This window comes from Phoenix dactylifera, chromosome 14 (genome assembly GCF_009389715.1).
Source record: "Phoenix dactylifera cultivar Barhee BC4 chromosome 14, palm_55x_up_171113_PBpolish2nd_filt_p, whole genome shotgun sequence".
Taxonomy (NCBI): domain Eukaryota; kingdom Viridiplantae; phylum Streptophyta; class Magnoliopsida; order Arecales; family Arecaceae; genus Phoenix; species Phoenix dactylifera.
In genome coordinates, this window is record NC_052405.1 from 404,677 (window position 1) to 422,141 (window position 17,465).

Below are 17,465 nucleotides of genomic sequence, written 5' to 3' on the forward strand. Positions count from 1 at the left end.
TCTTGTGAGTGATGCTCTTTCCTTTCTACCCCAAGGCAAGAAATTTGTAGTTCCTTTGTCTTTTTCATTTGCATGCTAGTTGAATATTTTGGTTAGCTAAAGTTAAGAAACTGAGAAACCAAAATTTCAATATTCTGTGGCCTCTACTCCACAAGGAAGCTGCATGACTCCATTATCATGTGCATATCCATTGATTACAGAGATCAGCAGATTAAGGAGCAGCAACTAACTTGTCCGGTAATTTCAGAACATGAAATCATGTTGTGTTTAGTAAAGCAAGAGTAAGACTGTTGAGGAGCCTGATATAACCATACACCACCTGAAAAAAGAATATGATTTTTACTTCCCAGACTATAAAATTGAAAGAACTGGCTGAGTTCGGACATTTCCTGTGCCTGCATTGGATGGATTATGGTGGAAGTTTGCACCCATTCAAGTATCCAAATTTACAGGCCAGAAGACTGGCTGTGAAGGTGTTTTATCCTTCTTATGATATGGACAGGCATGCAAACAAATCTGACATCATGGACATATCCCAAATCCAAGAACAAGTACATGAGACAAGAATTTGAGTTTGAATAAAGGATGGAATGAGTATGTCAAACAGATTGGACAAAACCCAAGAAAGTTTCAATGCCAAAAAAACAAACTGTCAGACAGTCTAAATAAACTCCTCTGCTTTAATTGCAATAAAAGATGGATGCTGAACAAATGAACAATGTCATAGAAAATGTGTGCAAGAAGTAGCATATTCAACTATAGATATCAATATAAAACTATCCTGAGTCATATGGAAAAGACGGTTATTCTCAGTTGCCCTATCAGTTTAAACAAAATAAGCTCCAACAAGATTTCTAAGAATGAGTGATTTTAGAGATACATACTCTACATCTCGCATGTATAGCCCTCGTGCATGTGTATACATCCCTCGTTGTACAGAGTAGGGGTAGTACTCTCACCTGTAGGCAATCACACTCCCGTTGTATACTTTATCTTGGATGCTCTCGCCATTACCATCTACCACTCCATATTCCAAGTAAAAGATTAATACCTTACATGTAAGAGCAATGAGAGCAAAATTTGGAATTTGACTTCAGAAAAGAATTTTTAGCAGCTACTAAATAAATCTAAGAAGTAGAACAATGTCAAGAAAAACAAAAAGCAGCGATCTTTGCAGTCCATAGTTGAATGTGAAACCTAATAAATATAAAAAGAGGAAGAAAAGATTGCTTTCTTCAGAACTTAAAGAGAAGAAAAGAGATTGATAGAGGTGAAAGGAGGAATCGGAGGGGCTTACCAACGTAGGCGAAGCGAATGAGGCATGGATTGGGCAGTCTCTTTGGAGGCGGACGAGGCCGACGACCGCCCAGCGCCGCTACCGCCGGTGCCTCACCCTCGCTGGCTACCGCTGTCACTTCCTAGTATTTGAATTAAAAATGTAATCTTTTACCAAAAAATGTAATCTTTTATTCAGTTTAACAATAAATTTTACTAGTACTAGATGCAGTTTCTACCATACATTAATCATTATAATGAAAGAAAATCAATTATTAATAAACATTTTTCTATACCTCGACGATGTCATTAAAGGCCTCAGAATTGATCCTGCGGCCGAGACGGTTGTTGGCGTTTTGGTGATGGTGTTTCGGTCATGTGCCTCGGTAGGTGCGAACTTTGGTATTCTTCTTTGGCGCCGTGCGGTTGTAAAGACCAACTTATTCCCGATGTGAGCCAGCGATGGCTTGGCTGAGGTGCTGCGCCTGTCATGTGTTTGATGTAATGCAAGTGTGGGGATTTTCGCATCCTGGGGGCCAACGTAGACGCACAAAGCCTGGCAAGCAAGAGGGAAATATCTCACCTTGGCTTCTCTCCAGCCCTTATAGCCTAAGACCTCTTCGATTTGTTCAAAAAGGTAACGCCTTTGATGGGAACCTTGCAGGCCTCCTCCTCATGGGCTCGTGGCCGGCAATCTCGTTGGTGTTGGTCCGGCACTGTGTGCTGTAAAGAACTCCAACATACGCGATCATGCATACAGCTCGATCGATGCAGTCATTTAACAGTTCCCATCAAATTTGTCAAAATCATTCCTCTTTTTGGCAGCTCAGAACCATCCATCACCTCCACCATGCCATCTCCTCAATCATTGTTCTTTCAATTTTCCTCGTCATGTCGGTTGAGTAAAGTTACCTTTTTAGATTCTGGCTAATTCCTCTCACCTAATCCCTAGGTTTCGGACATGGAAAACTGTCTTCCTGAGCATTTTCCTTTCAAATAATGTAAAAAAGAAAAGAAAACAGAATTCACCTCTATATTTGAACCAATTCTAAACTCAAACCAACTTCCGCAAACAACCCTGAGAAATTCTGAGGGCTGATGATCATAAAATTATGGGTAAGAAATGATGATGATTTAGCATTTTTCTAAACCTTAAGATACAACAGGGTCTATCCTAAAATTATGTGTGAGAAATGATGATGATCATAATGATCAAGAAATTATCTGAGGCTGCTTTTAGTTGTGTGCAATAATGAATTTGCTAAACAGTAGTTGTATCTTCTAGTGATCAACAAAATTCATCCTTACGTATCTTGGATTGCATGTCTGATTATTCAGCATTATGTGTGTTTTCAGTGAATTTTGAAACTATTTGTGACTTTTCGCTAAATGACTGATTTCTTAATTATTAGATGACAATTAAATCTTCCACCAACTATTCAATATTTTTTTATTAAAAAAATGAATATGATAATTTTTGTAGCCGTACTGTCAAATTATAAATTTCTTGTTCTTTTGTCTCTCGGTATATTTGTGGATATAGATATGAAATATTATTGCATCATTTATTATGTATTATCAACCTGTTATGTATCGGTGATTGTTTAGTAAAAAATTAGGTAGATCACTATTATTTGCGAACATATTTAAGCAGCTCTCAGGTATTAAAAATAATGTATTGATTCTAGCATGCAAATAAATTTAGCTATCCAGTAATTGCACATGCTATCTCAACTATATTGACAGCTATAAATTCATTGTTCACCTAGTTGTGGATTGAGAGGTAACCATTTGCCTCTTATGAGCATCCAAAACCAGCTCCTTTCTAAATCATACATTCTACAACAGTAGTGTATTAGATCTTAGAGATCCAGTATGGCATACTAGCTAAAAACATAAATGCAATCAACTTACAACATCCAATATTACAAACTATAACAAGCCCATAATATCTAATGGTCTAGCACTTGAGATCTGACCCTCCCATCCTTTCCATCTCTTAGAATTATTATCACAATCAATGACCGACGACCAATTGGCCAACATAAGAAAGAAACCGATTAGCTATACCTAAAGTCTCTCCACCTAATCTTTTAAAATTTTCTCTAATTCAATAATTCAATCAAGATTTATAGGGAAAATGGATATTTTTAAGAGTTTTTTAAGGATAACTCGAGCATTTTAAATCTCGAAAGCACCCTAACCCTTTGTACTTAGAACAATGCCAATCCCTGCCCATTTTGGATACATGGCGAATGCAAGCAGTAGTGGTTGTTGTTTTTGAAAAATCTAGTCAGCTAGGCCCATGCCCAATTACATAATTTGTTCAAAGAGGAAACTTATGCCACTACCCTCCCCAGACAGAGCACCATGCCTGACATCCCCCAAGGTAGCCAAATTTGAACCTAGGGAGCGCGCCAATAAATTCGGTCCCCCCGTGGGGTCCGGAAGAAGGGTGCATTTAAGCCAGGTGACATGGGCCGGCTGGGATTCCGTCTGGGCCCTCGTCCCTCTCTCTCTCTCTCTCTCTCTCTCTGTTTCACGGCAGCGGTAAAAGTTACTTGGGCGAAGGACGTGCAAGAGGGCATGTGCGGCCCTTCCCCAAGTACTAAATTCCTCTGGAATCATTTACCCCTCCCTTCTCTCGTGGGCCCACCAATCTTTCAGTCTTCTTCCATCTTGCACGAATTTTTTTCTTCTCTCTCTCTCCTTCCTTTTTTTTTTTTTCAATTTTTTACTGTTACACTGTTTAATTAATTTCGGTCGCCTCTCAATTTTGCCGACACGAGCACTTGGTAAATGAAATTTGAAAAAACAAGCAGTGCGACTGGTATGATGCACTGCCATATAGTACATATGATAATAATTTTTCATAAATAGTGGTAGATATAGGATGACTAGTTTGAGAAAGGGAATAAATATCCCATAGTGGAAGGTTAAAAAAAAACCTAAGAGTTTAACTCTGGCACTGTAAAACAAAAGTAGAAAACAAAATAAAATTGCACACCCTTGATGGGTCTGGTAGTATCAAAAAATTGGATTATACAGCAATCACAGCAGGAATCACACCGATCCCTCATACCATATTATATAGTGGTTCTATAGAGATTTCCACATTACTTTTTCTCGAGTACATTCTCTTTTAGAAAATGTCGTTCATCGATAATAACTGCTGTTATTTTTTCAATTTTATCCAACTAAATTTAAAACTAGATATTTTTAATAATGGACAAATAGACTATATTGTCAATTTTTATAGCCTAACTATAATATGTTAATAAAAATGACTTTATGTGACTATGTCATTTATCATATCATATAATGAAAAGAAATAGCAAGAAATTTTGGTTTGAAAAAAATATTATTTTTCTTGAACAAATGACAAGAGAGAAGTGTAAATAATGGCTTCATGTTATAGCATAATACTAATTGTAAAAGCCCGATTTATGACAAACCAAAGAGCAACTAAAATATCAACGGTAATGACACCATGAGGTTTCACACCATAATAAGAAGGGAAAGAACCTGACCAAATCAAAACCCTACTAACGGTGAATTACATGTCATCAGCATGTATTGATAGTGAGACTTCTCATCATTAGTAATTAATTGATGATTTATTGTTACCATCAATTTATGGATAAACTGATAAGCTTACTCTTTTTGTATTTCCAATAGGATTGGTTCATTGTAAGAAAAATTCCAAAGCCCACTCGAGATTAAAATCCCCCAAGGTAATTTTTAGTTGATTTTGACAACTTTTCACATGATTTTACTATTTTTATCCTAAGCCTCTCCTAAGTGTCCTATATAAACCCTCCAAGTTTGAGGATTGAAGGAGGAAAGAACATAGAAATCTCTTGAAAAAGTTCTTCTAAGAAGCTTCAAGCCTTTGCAAAAGCCAACCAAAGGAGGCTAAAAAGCTACCTTACTTTTGAAATAGGTCAAAATTAAGTTTTCTTGGCGATCCTGGAGAGTGCAAAGAATTTGATGGATGCTTGTGGGAAGGCTCAACTTAGATTTGCATATCTCAAGAAAGTTCTTTAGTCTCTACTCATCTTTTAATTATTTTCTCTTGCATATTCATATAGTTCACACATAACTACACTAACTAATCCTAATATTAATATGATCAATTATTTTCAATTTAGTTTATAATTTAGATTTATTTGCTATGTTCAAATTGTCTAATTCTTTTAAGTTTTTGTTTTCTAGGCATTTTGAAACACTTATATTGTCCTTGAGAAATCTACTCCATATCAAACATAGTGCTCTCGGTGTCTGGCAGTAGTCATTAAGGTTCTGTTTGGAATTACTATTAGCAGTAAAGTTTTTAAAAGCAGAACTATTGAAAAGTAGAGTTTTTATACAAATTATTTGCTGTTTGATAACTATTTCATAATTTTTATATAAAATTTTGAAAGAGAAAAAAAAAAAAAAAAGAGAGAATCCAAATACGAGAAAAGGAACCAAGAAAATGGTTGGTTTGATTACGGACATTAGATCACAAACCGCACTGGGCGGCAGGCGAGTTGTGGAACAGCTTAACGAATAAAGGTAGACCCCACCAGCATAGCATGTGGGTCCCATGCATCAACACAAAAAGAATCACCCACGTCATCAAACAGCAATCTAGTTTACAATGCAAGAAAATTGCCATCCGTTATACGGCTGTCCTCCATAAACGATAATTGATTAATTACCTCGTTTCAGTGTATGCATTCTTTACCGCAGTAATATATCCCCGCAGAAAGGAAAAGGTGAAAAAAAAAAAAAGAAAAAAAGCTTAGCGTACGGCCGAAACAAGGCAAAGGTGGCAAACTCGCTGCTGTACTTTTTTTTTTTTTACCCCCCACCCTACGTTCCTGTTTTACCCATCGTCCGTCCGTCGCTCAGCAGAACCTCCCCTCTCTCGTGTTTTGGGAAAGGCCTGCTGCCGCTTTTATTTCCATCAGCCTTGGCCTTGTTGGAAAGATTGGGGAAAAAAATTTCAAGCCAGACACAATTGAAAGATGGTGGGGTGTAAGAGCCAGCCTTGTTGGAATATAGTCAGATAGATGGTTGCAGAAAGGCCGATCTTTTTCCATATTCTCTGCATTATATATTCAAGTATATATATATATATTCATATGATAATGATCTTTCTCATTCTTTTCTTGTATACATTTTAAAATAAGTTGCTCATTGTTGGATATCTATAACCTAGGTGTAATATATTTATATTTGAATGGGATGGGATGGTGTGGGGGCTCGGAGGGGTCTCTATCAGGAATCCAGATATGGAGAAGCCCAACAATGGTGGGGTGATGCAGCAACAGTAACTCATCTGTCTTTTGGGTGACCAGATCTCCATATAATAGACCCTTTTCATATATTTAGTATATAGACAATATACTCTCCATCACTTGGATCTCCAACTTGCTCAGAGCCCAGAGGGAGAGGGATGGGCAAGCCCACCAGGTCTCTGGCTTAGGGAAGCTCAAACCTGAAGACTGACTTGTGCTCCAGTTCTCCAAAACATGACCGAGAGAGAGAGAGAGAAAAGAGAGCACAGAGGGGAAGATGGCTTACATGATAGGTTTGACATTGCGACCACCGGGAGTCGACAAAAGGATTGCTTTAGCCTTTGGTGGTCTTGAGATTTGAGAAAAGAGAGCCCCTGGGTTGCACTGCGAGCCTCACAGCCTCATTGGTGGGTCCTAAAGAGCCAGGCCACCAAAAGCTCGACGGGCATGGGCCAACCCACTCTCATACCCTCGCCCCGCGGGTAGGCGTACAGAGGCTGCCGATCGATTAGAATAAAGCGTATGAGACTTGTGGGACTTAAACAAATCGTTTATATTGTTTTAAAATCGAGGGATAAAGTTGTGGTGTTGTGGGCTGGATGTATGTATCTTTCGAAAGAGAAGGTGGGGCACCCTGGAGTTGACCGGCGGGATGAGTGTTCTGCTACGTACGTACTGCTCCTATTAATTTTCTCACGTATATATACTCCATAGAATTTGAGATATAAATTATGCTTATTAAAAAAAAAATAAAGAGGAGGGTCTGTGTTGGTGCGAGCTGTCACGGCATTAAGATGCTCAATCTGACGCCGACCTGCACTTGCCTTGCTGCTGTGCTGCTGCTGCTGCTGCTGGCTGCTGCTTCCATATTACTGGGGGCAGTAAGAGAAGTTGCAGTAGAGGTAGAGTAGCGGTAATTAAAAGTAGGAAGCAGGGAAGCTCTTTAAGCAACAGCCGGTCCGGTCTCTTCTATTTTTGCCATCACGCGGCTGTCGACCACCCCATCAAATTCCCCCCACACCGAACAGCCGACAGACCCACCTGTCCCCCCAGCTTTAATGGCCTAAGTGGGGGTTTCTTCTGGGGATTTGGGGTTGGGATTACATGTAGCCTCGGAGGCTGGCTGGTGGAACGAAAGCGGATAGGAGGAGGGGAGACGAGAAAAAAAGGGAAGGGGATGGTGTATTTAGTTTTAATTCTATCTGTGCAACGAGTCTATATTTCTCATTCATTCCGAGGCCCCACGAGCGGGCTTACTGCTCCGTGGCCAGGCCCCCACTCAGTGTTAACATGAAGTAGAGAGCGAGTGGAAGTATTAGAGGGAGGGGGGAGAGAGAGAAAGAGGGAAAAGGGGGAAGAGAAAGAGAAAGGGAAAAGCTGAGAGAGATTTTAGGGTTTAGGATCTAAGGCTACGCATCCTGTCTCGATACAAGTTGGCTTCTCCAGTTCCTCGCCCCTTCTTTCGCTCGCTCTTTCTATAAATTTCTATCTTATATTCGCATACAACGCATACACACGCAGAGACAAGAGTCAATCGGGAGGAGCCCCACGCAGTTTCCAGCGAAGTAAGCATCCGGCCCCTGGCCTGCACGTGTTTGGATGAAACCCTAACTAGGTTCTCTCTCTCTCTCTCTCTCTCTCTCTCTCTCTCTCTCTCTCTTTCTCTCTAATACTTATTCTTTCTTCCATTTTTTTTTTGTTTTTTTGGTCTCAGGAAATAAGAAGAGAAGAGAGAAGAAGATGGGATAAAGGAAAAATGGAAGAAAGCCAGGGTGTAAATAGAATTTGGTGGCTGTTGGATTTATTTGAGGAAAAGAGGAGGCGGCCATGGAACGAAGTGTCGTAGACATGGAAAGGGAGCTGATGGAGGTGGAAGAGGAGGAGGAGGTAGGAGGAGGAGGACCATCAAATAGCAACAGTAGCAGCGGAGGTACCAACAGCAGTAGAAGCACTTCCGAGCAGCAGCAGCAGCAGCAGCAGCAGCAGCAGCAGTTCCACCACCAAGCCAGCAGCGGCGGCCCCTCCTCACTCGACCTCGTCCCCTTCGAAGGAGGCGGCCCCACCGGTCCATTCATGGGCTCCATCATCCACCACCACGGCGGATCAGGCCGCGTCGACCCTTCCCTCGCCATCTCATCCTCCCCCGCAGCCAAGCCCGACCCCAACGCTGCCCGTCCATCCTCCTCCTCCGCCGCCGCCGACCCGTCCAAGAAGCTCCCCGTCGCGACGAAGCGGTCGTCGAAGGATCGGCATACGAAGGTCGAAGGCCGCGGCCGCCGGATCCGGATGCCGGCCGTGTGCGCCGCCAGAGTCTTCCAACTGACGCGAGAGCTCGGGCACAAGTCGGACGGCGAGACGATCGAGTGGCTTTTACAGCAGGCGGAGTCGGCGATCATCGCCGCGACGGGCACCGGTACCATCCGGCGAACTTCTCCTCGCTCAACATCTCCCTCAGGAGCAGTGGCTCCTCTCTCTCCGCGCCACCGTCCAAGTCCGCCGCTCACTCTTTCCACGCTCTCGCCCTCGCCCACCACCACCGCCCGGACTACGAGGAGGGCCCGATGCCGCCTCCGGGATCTCCCACTCCGCAATGCTAGGCTTCCACCAGCTTCACCATCACCACCCCCCTCACCAGCATCATCTCTTATCCACCGATCAAATGGGAGCAGGGCTGCAATCGACCGGAGGTAGCAGCGGCGGCGGCGCCGGCGCAGGAGGAGGAGATTCCTCCGCTGATACCTATTTGAGGAAACGCTTCAGAGAAGATCTATTCAAAGAGGAGCAGCAGCAGCAGCACGAGGGAGGTGGGGCCGGCCCGTCGTCCCCATCCTCCGCCTCCAAAGACGCGAGGACGGGGGGCCTCCAATCGCAGCAGCGGGCGCAGCAGGAACCTGCTGCGTCCCCCGCCGCAGCAGCAGCAGGAATGTCGAGGCCGTCCGGCGTCCTTCCCGCGGCGGCAATGTGGGCGGTCGCCCCGAACAGCGGAGCCGGCGGAGCATTCTGGATGCTCCCCGTCTCCGGTGGCCCGACCGCCGGGCCGTCGGAACCGTCTCTGTGGACGTTTCCAGCATCGGGCCACGGGCAGTACCGGACCGGAATTCCCGCCGCCACCGCCGGCGGCACCATCCAGGCGCCCGCTCCAATTCATGTCCAGGATCAACATCCCAGGGGGTCTGGAGTCCCAAGGCGGCCGCGCCGTCGGAGCGCTCCCGCTGGGCTCGATGCTGCTGCAGCAGCCCGGGGGCGGCGGCGCGGCGCCGCAGCATCTCGGGCTGGGGATCTCCGAAACCAATCTCGGGATGCTGGCGGCGCTCAACGCCTACAATAGAGCTGGACTCAGCATGAGTTCCGAGCATCATCAGTCTTTGGATCATCATCAAGCCCAGCAGCGAGGTGCGGATAGCGGAGACGATCACCACCAAACGAATTCTCAGTAGTAGGGAGAGCGAGTGGAAGGTAAAATTAACGAGTCGATCGCTTCTTCCACCCCCACCCTCCGGCACCAGAATTTTCTCCACTGTTAACACCGATCGATACATTACTGGAGATTGTTCATATTATCCTTTCTCTTTTTTCCCTTCTCTCTCGTTGAGCTTTGAGTGCTTGAGAACCCTTTATCCAGTGGACACTATTCTCTCGACCTCCTGAGAGGATCGCTTATCCTTTTATCAAGTTTCTTCCGCCACTTTTAATCTTGTTTCTGTGTTGATGATGAGTCTAAGAAGCTTATTTGCGGTCCAAACGGGCCGCAAGGGAGGGGGCAGGGATTTGTATAGGGAATTCGACTTTTGTGTACTAATAATTCTTTGTTTGTTTAACGAGAGATTTTAGATATCCCGTAATTCTCCCGCGTCTCATCCTTTGTCCTCCGGCGTCATTATGCTATTTATTTTTTATCCTATTTTGACGTTCATAGGAAGCCTCTACCTCTACCTCTCCATCATTACAGGACTTCTCCTTGGAGCAATGGCCATGGCAAGGGGTTTTGATTTGTTTTTCTTGCTTCACATTTCGATGCAAGGAGAGCCAACCGGACCGACAAGAACCGCGTCACCTATGATTATATTATGCTGGCAACAATATAATATCTAAAGGCTTTCGCTTTCATATCTAAAATTAGGCAAACATCCTTATCTCTCAGGGGTAAGCTACCAAGACCGATCCTAGATTGCCGTCCATTCAGGAACTCGTCTGAGCGTGCTCTGCACCATGCTTGGTGATTCGTGCTCTTCAGGATTGGTGCGCACCAATGTTAAGGTTCGGAATTTGAGCTTCGATTACATATATTACGTGCTGCAAGAATAGAAATAGCCATAGCCGTTTTAAGAGCAGGGAACAAGGAGACTTGTGTGTTTGCTCGATTCCATTAGTGCCGCTGGCCGGCCGGCTTGTGGGGAAGGGGCCAATAAATCTTTCAATCATACATAACGAGTGCACTGAAATGGCGATCTCCACTAATTTAAGCATATATATATATATATATATATATAGATGCAGCAAAGAAGTAATTCAACCATGCAAATGTTCTTCCTCAAACTCTTCTCGGTTTTTGTAACGACGATCCAACTAGCAACCCATTATTCTCATGTAAGAATAGAAGTCTTATTTCTCTTGTAATGAGACCAGGATAAGTAACAAAACTTGCCTCAGTATTGCCTTCATCATGTAGCTATATTATTGTTTTCACCAATGCCTACTTTAGTAAAGTGAGAAGTTACAATTTTGGGACACCGACATGGATGTTACTTTGCCATTATTAAAACTGCTAATGTGTGGCTTTGCTTCCTTTCCTTGAATGTGTAATAGTATTTTACTATAAGCAAACAAAGCGAGGGGTTCGATTACGTTTAATTTTTTAAGAGTAATAAATCTATAATCTAAAATTCAGATTTTTTTTTCTTTGAGGATGATATAAATTTGAAATCTGATTAGGAAAATTATCTTAAGAAAACACATAATAGAGAGGAGAGGAATCCTAAAGGAACAATGAGATAGATCGATCTCCTTTTCTTCCTACTTGCACTCAGTCCTGGCTATCCACAAAATTTCTTCTTCTTCTTCTTCTCTAATATCATCAAAACTATTCTTCATGAATTCTTGATATTGTACATGAACAATAGCAACTAAGAAACTTATCCATGGATGTCTGCTTGCTTGTTGAATGTGCTAGAGTTAAATAAAATCTAGATGATAGTATTCCACATAACCTAATATCGATAGTGATCCGATTAAGAAGAAGGAAAAATTTTCTCAATCCGCTCAATTCGTATCTCTCAAAAAAAATTGGAAAAGGTGAAAAAATTGGTAAAAATAAGTTTTAGGTCTTCTTTTCTTTTGATTATTGATGATTCAAAAATTGAGATTCATAGTCTTTATTTATAATGGTGAGATCTACCGTTGGATAATTTGGATCGGATTTCTTCTCTAGTTCGAATATGATTAGTTTTTCAAAAATAGATATAATTAGTAGAAATAAATATGAAAAAAACTAAAATCATACACAAGGTAGATCTTAACTTCTACATCAAATTTTTTTTCTTTCACTCTGTCTATTTTTTTTCTAAATTAGAAAAATGCCATGTCAAAGTATTTTTGAGGAAAAAAATCGATTTGACCGACCTGTTTCGAATCCCAAATGATGGAATGTCGATTTATCTCACCCTTTTAGGAGTTAGTGCTACATTGTAGATTTTGAAAGATTACCCAATTTGAAAGAAGGATCATCTCAATCAGGTGTCACACAATCAAGTTATGGTCTTCAAAACTTTGGCGTACAATTTATACTTCTAAATCATGGATCACACTCTTAGACCTTATTCTGCTTTATCCATAGTAGCTAAAATGGTCCACATTAAGTCTTGGGATCCTCATAGATCAAGGCTCATTCTATTTAGGGGATTTAGCTCCTACTCAATTAGAACTAAAAATAGAAAATGCTTGCTTCCCCACCTCATGGGTAAATCTCTTGACTTTGCTTGCATATGGTTTTTGATTTTACTCTCTTTTGCTCGATGGACATAAAAGACAGCTTCACTATTGGAGTTATTGGTGCTTATGTTGAAAGCGCCGCTAATCGAGATAAGATCTTGATGAATTGAGCATTCTTCTATCATAATTATGGAAGATATTTTATCATCTCATCATTCATCGAGGTAGAACTAGCAATCATACTTGTCCTTGTCTTTTGATGCACTTCAAGTACTGCTAGACCTTCCTCTATTTGCTTGTATTGCTCGTGTGTCTAAACCATGAACTTTTATAAATATAGAGGATCGAAGCTCTGATACTTACTTGATCCGCTTAAGACAAAGAAAGAATTTTCTCAACCCGCTCAAAATGAATCTCTCAAAAGAAATTTAGAAAAGATTGAAAAATTGGCAAAAGTAGGGTCTCAATCCCATTTTCTTTCATTGATCATTGATATTTCAAAAACAAAGGTATATACCTCTATTTACAATGATAAGATCCGTCCTTGCACAATTCAAATTAGATTCTTTTCTTAGTTCAAATAGGCCTAGTTTTTCAAAAATAAATAAGTCTTTTATCATTCCACCTAATTTTTTCTAGATTGGAAGACATGTTTGGTCAAAATATTTTCTAAAAAAAAATGGGTATGAATGGCCCACTTTGAAGCCTGAACAATAAAATTTTCGTCCATTTTAACACCTTTTAGGGATTGGTGCTATGTTGTAAATCTCAAAAAGTTATCCAATTTGAAATAAAAGATCATCTTAGTTGAATGTCATATAATCAAATTATGATTTTCAGAAGTTTGGTACACGATTATAATGGATCTTGCTTCTGAACTCTCTTCTGGCCTATTCGTAGTGGCTAAAGTAGTCTACATTATATCTAAAATTTTTTCTAGATCTGATAGTTTTCTCGATAAACTAAATAAATTTTTAGGAAAAAACCTACAAAAATGAAAACTTAAGTATGGGGACCATATGTCCAGTGATAGGGGCCAACATCTAAATGAGACCCTATTTCTCGTGGTTCTCATTTTTAGAATATTAGGCAATATTGCTCCTTCACGTAATGGTCCATATGAAAGGAAAGCTACCTTTATTTTTAATTTATTGGTACCTACCTATTTTTGCCTTTCGTGCAAAGCTGTTATTACGTACGATAGCAAGCAACTGGTGAGTGCCAACTAGTGCAGTTGATAAAATCATTGGACTCTAGTACCAAATGACTTGGATTTGTAGCTTGCCTACATTTAGTTGCCTAGAGAGAGTGCAAACCCCGCATATGTATCGATCAAAGCATAGACTTTACCTTTTTAAATTATTTGATTTGTTAATTTTTCATGCCATTTTTATCTTAATTTTTTTTAAAATTATTTTGTTTATTTCGAGTTCTTAAATTAATATCATACTAATGAGCTGATATACATTATTGATCAATTCCTTGTCAAGTAAAGATTTTGAAGTAAACTATTTAGATAATACCTTTTTCATGGCCTAGATTTACGTTTTTCTCTTTTGGCTTTACATGTAAAACAAAAAGGTTGGACTGTGCAATACTTCTTATGATTAATGATAGCCAGGAATCCTCATGTTCTAATCTTTGCAAACTAGAAAATTCACTAGCGAATCATTCTCCCATTGCTTCGAACAATTAGTTGTACATTAGAGCACAAAGCACTAGGAATACTGCATTTATAAACCATTCGATAAGATAAACTCATATCTAGTAGTACTTGGCATATATTACACCTCATCAACATGCAAATAGAAGCTGTAATTATGTAATACAGTTTTTTGCCTCATGTAATGTGCAAGATAAACAAGTATTAAAGTACATAGCTTGCTCAGAAACAAAAGGCAACTAGGGAAACTTGGGCTGCAAGTGGATTGCACTAACTCGCTTCTGATCTGGAGTCAATCCAAAATTAATGGTCTAATCCAAAATAGGAGTTATTTAGGTCAGGCTTGGATTCCAAAAAATAACTCATTCGAAATATGGATTGGATTTTGATTTTACTAAATTTTCAATCCAAACCCGAATCAACCTAAACCAATCCCAAACTAGCATAATATATATTTTACTTTTCTCCTGGAATATAAGCAATTAGTTTTCTATCATATACTACTTATATATGAGTCATTAATTACAATAATATACAGTCATCCATCAAATCTTTGTTTATAATATGTTTATGATATAGTTAGGCAATCAATTTATATGTAAGTATCATGATTTGTGTTAGGTTATTAGTGACCTGATTTGCTCTGAATAATTTGATGAATTGATACAATTCATATTATATCTATTTCGATTCAACCTGAATGAAAATGAATTAAATTTAGATTATTTTTTTTTTTTTTTGACTCAAATATGAAATGGTTTTAGGTTGTATCCTTCCCTGATTCTGGCCGATTCCCCTGCCTAAAGCCAACAAGATTTGGTAATTCAGGAGCAGTGCTCCTTATATGCTTCCCTGCGAGCACCGGGAACTGCAAATCGTCGGGACTACGAAAACGGACCCATTTGTGTGACTCGACGCGGAAGCACGAATCATTTGCACACGTGCGTCGTATGGTCGCGGGATCAGGGACAGCTTCTGGGGCCCACCTGGTACCTCTGGACTTTGGAGTGCGGGCGAAGCGAACCACGTCACGGATCTAACAGCCCGTGACAGGGAGCCGACACGACTCGCCGGCCGAAACGTGTCGGCCCGCTACTGGCTCGATTTTTCGCCGGGAGCGCGTAGCCCGTAGCTTTTCCCGCCCCCCGCTGCCGCTGGCTTCTTAATCGATTGTGGCCGTACCCTCATCAGAGCCGTACACGTGGGGACACGTGGATGTCAGCACCACTCGTCAGAGACCCATCATGCTGTCACCCCCAAGCTACGAGATTCTCTCTCTCTCTCCCCCCTTCTTCCTTTAATTTGCTTGCGTATGGTGTGTTAAGGTGGGCCCACCCTCTGCTCGGAGGAAGAAGGGAAGTCTGATTAGACTCACCTCCGGTGAACGCCCTATCCCTAGAGCATCAATGGAGGTGCCACAGAATATGGCAGGGTTAAAGAAAGATTAGAGAGAATAAAGATCACTTTACTTTACTTATTTCACTATAATCTACTAAATACTAAAAATCTGCTATTTATTTTTAAAATAAATTAATATTTTTTAAAAATAAGTTAGTGTGGAAATTAGAATTACTCATTGTGCCACTCTACATAATAAAGCAGTTTATTTCTGGGAGTAACTTAATCTGATTATGGTAAGTTAATTTATTATGTAACTAAATGTTGTTTAATAGTATGGGTGCTTGGAGGATTATGTGTTAGACATCATAAACTGGATTTATAATTTTCTCCAAGTTCTGAATGACCATCCTATTCCTAGATACTTGAAATATCCCCTTTGATTTGAATGCATATACCGCGAGCCAAGTTTCTAGTGAAGTGAATAAATCAGCAGATTGGATAGCAAATTTTGGAGTGTGAAAGAGATGGTTGTATATGTTCCAACTTTTCATTTATTAGTTCTCTTAGATGTCTTTCTATTAGAATGTAAAATTCCATCAATTTATTTTTTTTAAAATAAACTAGATTGCAAACGGAAGCCTCAATAACAACTGCCTTGGAAAGCTAATAAGTTGTTTGATAGATTTGGTTTGTCTTTTGATGTGAGTAATCCCCCACACTGTTTTTTTTTTTTTTTTTTTTGATGATAAGGGAGATCCAAGGAAGGCCGCCCAGCTAGGTTTATTGAAGAAAAGAAATGTACATCAAAGGAGATTATGTACAATAAAGAGAGAAGTAAAAAATGATTAAGCTATAAATTTTGGAGTTAGAAAGCTAAAACTTGATGGTTGAATAGTAGCCAGAACAGAATTTGCTCGAATCATATTTAACTTCCAAGATGATATCTCATAGAGGATGCAACTGGCTGGAACTTTTGTCAAATGTAGCCAAAGTAGAACCACTATTTATGATCAAATAACTAATTTGATCATAATTACGCAAACTTATATTCAGTTTTAATGTATGTGTACTCTTTATTTGCATTCTGCATTTCAGTTTATGATATATATGGTAATTTGGACTTAGACAATAGCTATCAAATATAAGAAAAAAAAATCATAGTGTTATCTGTTAGATGGTAATTATATATAAAAATGACATTATTACATTACAAATTTGAAGATCTTAGCCATTAGATCGATCATGGTTTTACATATTTGTTTAGTGAGCTAGGATTTATTATTCTAATGAACACATCCCTTTGCTTAGCAACAAAATAATTTAGGTTCGAGTCTTGAATAGTGCATTCTTCTGATTAATTACAGTGTAGTGTACGCAGCTCTCCCTCCTTTTCTCTAAAAAATAATCAGTAAATTAATAAATTTTGAATTATATTGTAGAACTATAAAGTTGTTTGAATGCCTAGTTACAAATTTGAAAAAGCTAGTAAATCTCAGTTTACCGTCTGCAAAGAGATAGAATTGGAAGCTTATATGCAATCTATATTAGTTCCCGTTGGAAAATAATCCTCCCAGGATTCTGGACTCCCTTTTATTCCGGCGTTGTCCACAGTTTGCTTGTGCGATGGAAGAAGAAATTAGAAGATGACTAACGGTACAAAAATTCGAATCCTTTTTGGTTCTATAAGCGGCGGTACCAATAGAATTTTTAATGTCTCGTGGACAGGCGGAGCACAGGCCTATATTTTGCTTCATTCCTGATTCCACCCTCTAAAAAAAATTAATATACTCCAAAAGGACCACCACTCACCAAATAAGTACGCTTTTAGAAGGTCGAGCAACAGGTCCTATATACTTTACTAGAGACTACATATATAGCTGTGTCATGACAGGCTACCTCGTATTCACGGACCATCCATGCGATTCAAAGGCTGTCCGAGCATAAAAAAAATGGAATAGTTTTGGGTTGCATTA

General features: G+C 40.2%; 1 protein-coding gene across 1 annotated transcript; it reads left to right on the forward strand.

Annotated features, from left to right (window-relative positions):
• Positions 1–7,598: 7,598 nt before the first annotated feature.
• LOC103701291 (transcription factor TCP8) lies at positions 7,599–10,391 on the forward strand. The gene is given in 4 exon segments (XM_008783303.4): positions 7,599–8,125; positions 8,275–8,976; positions 8,979–9,115; positions 9,118–10,391. Coding segments are annotated over 3 exon segments (1,497 nt in total). The 5' UTR covers positions 7,599–8,125; positions 8,275–8,387; the 3' UTR covers positions 9,889–10,391.
• The last annotated feature ends 7,074 nt before the right edge of the window (positions 10,392–17,465 follow it).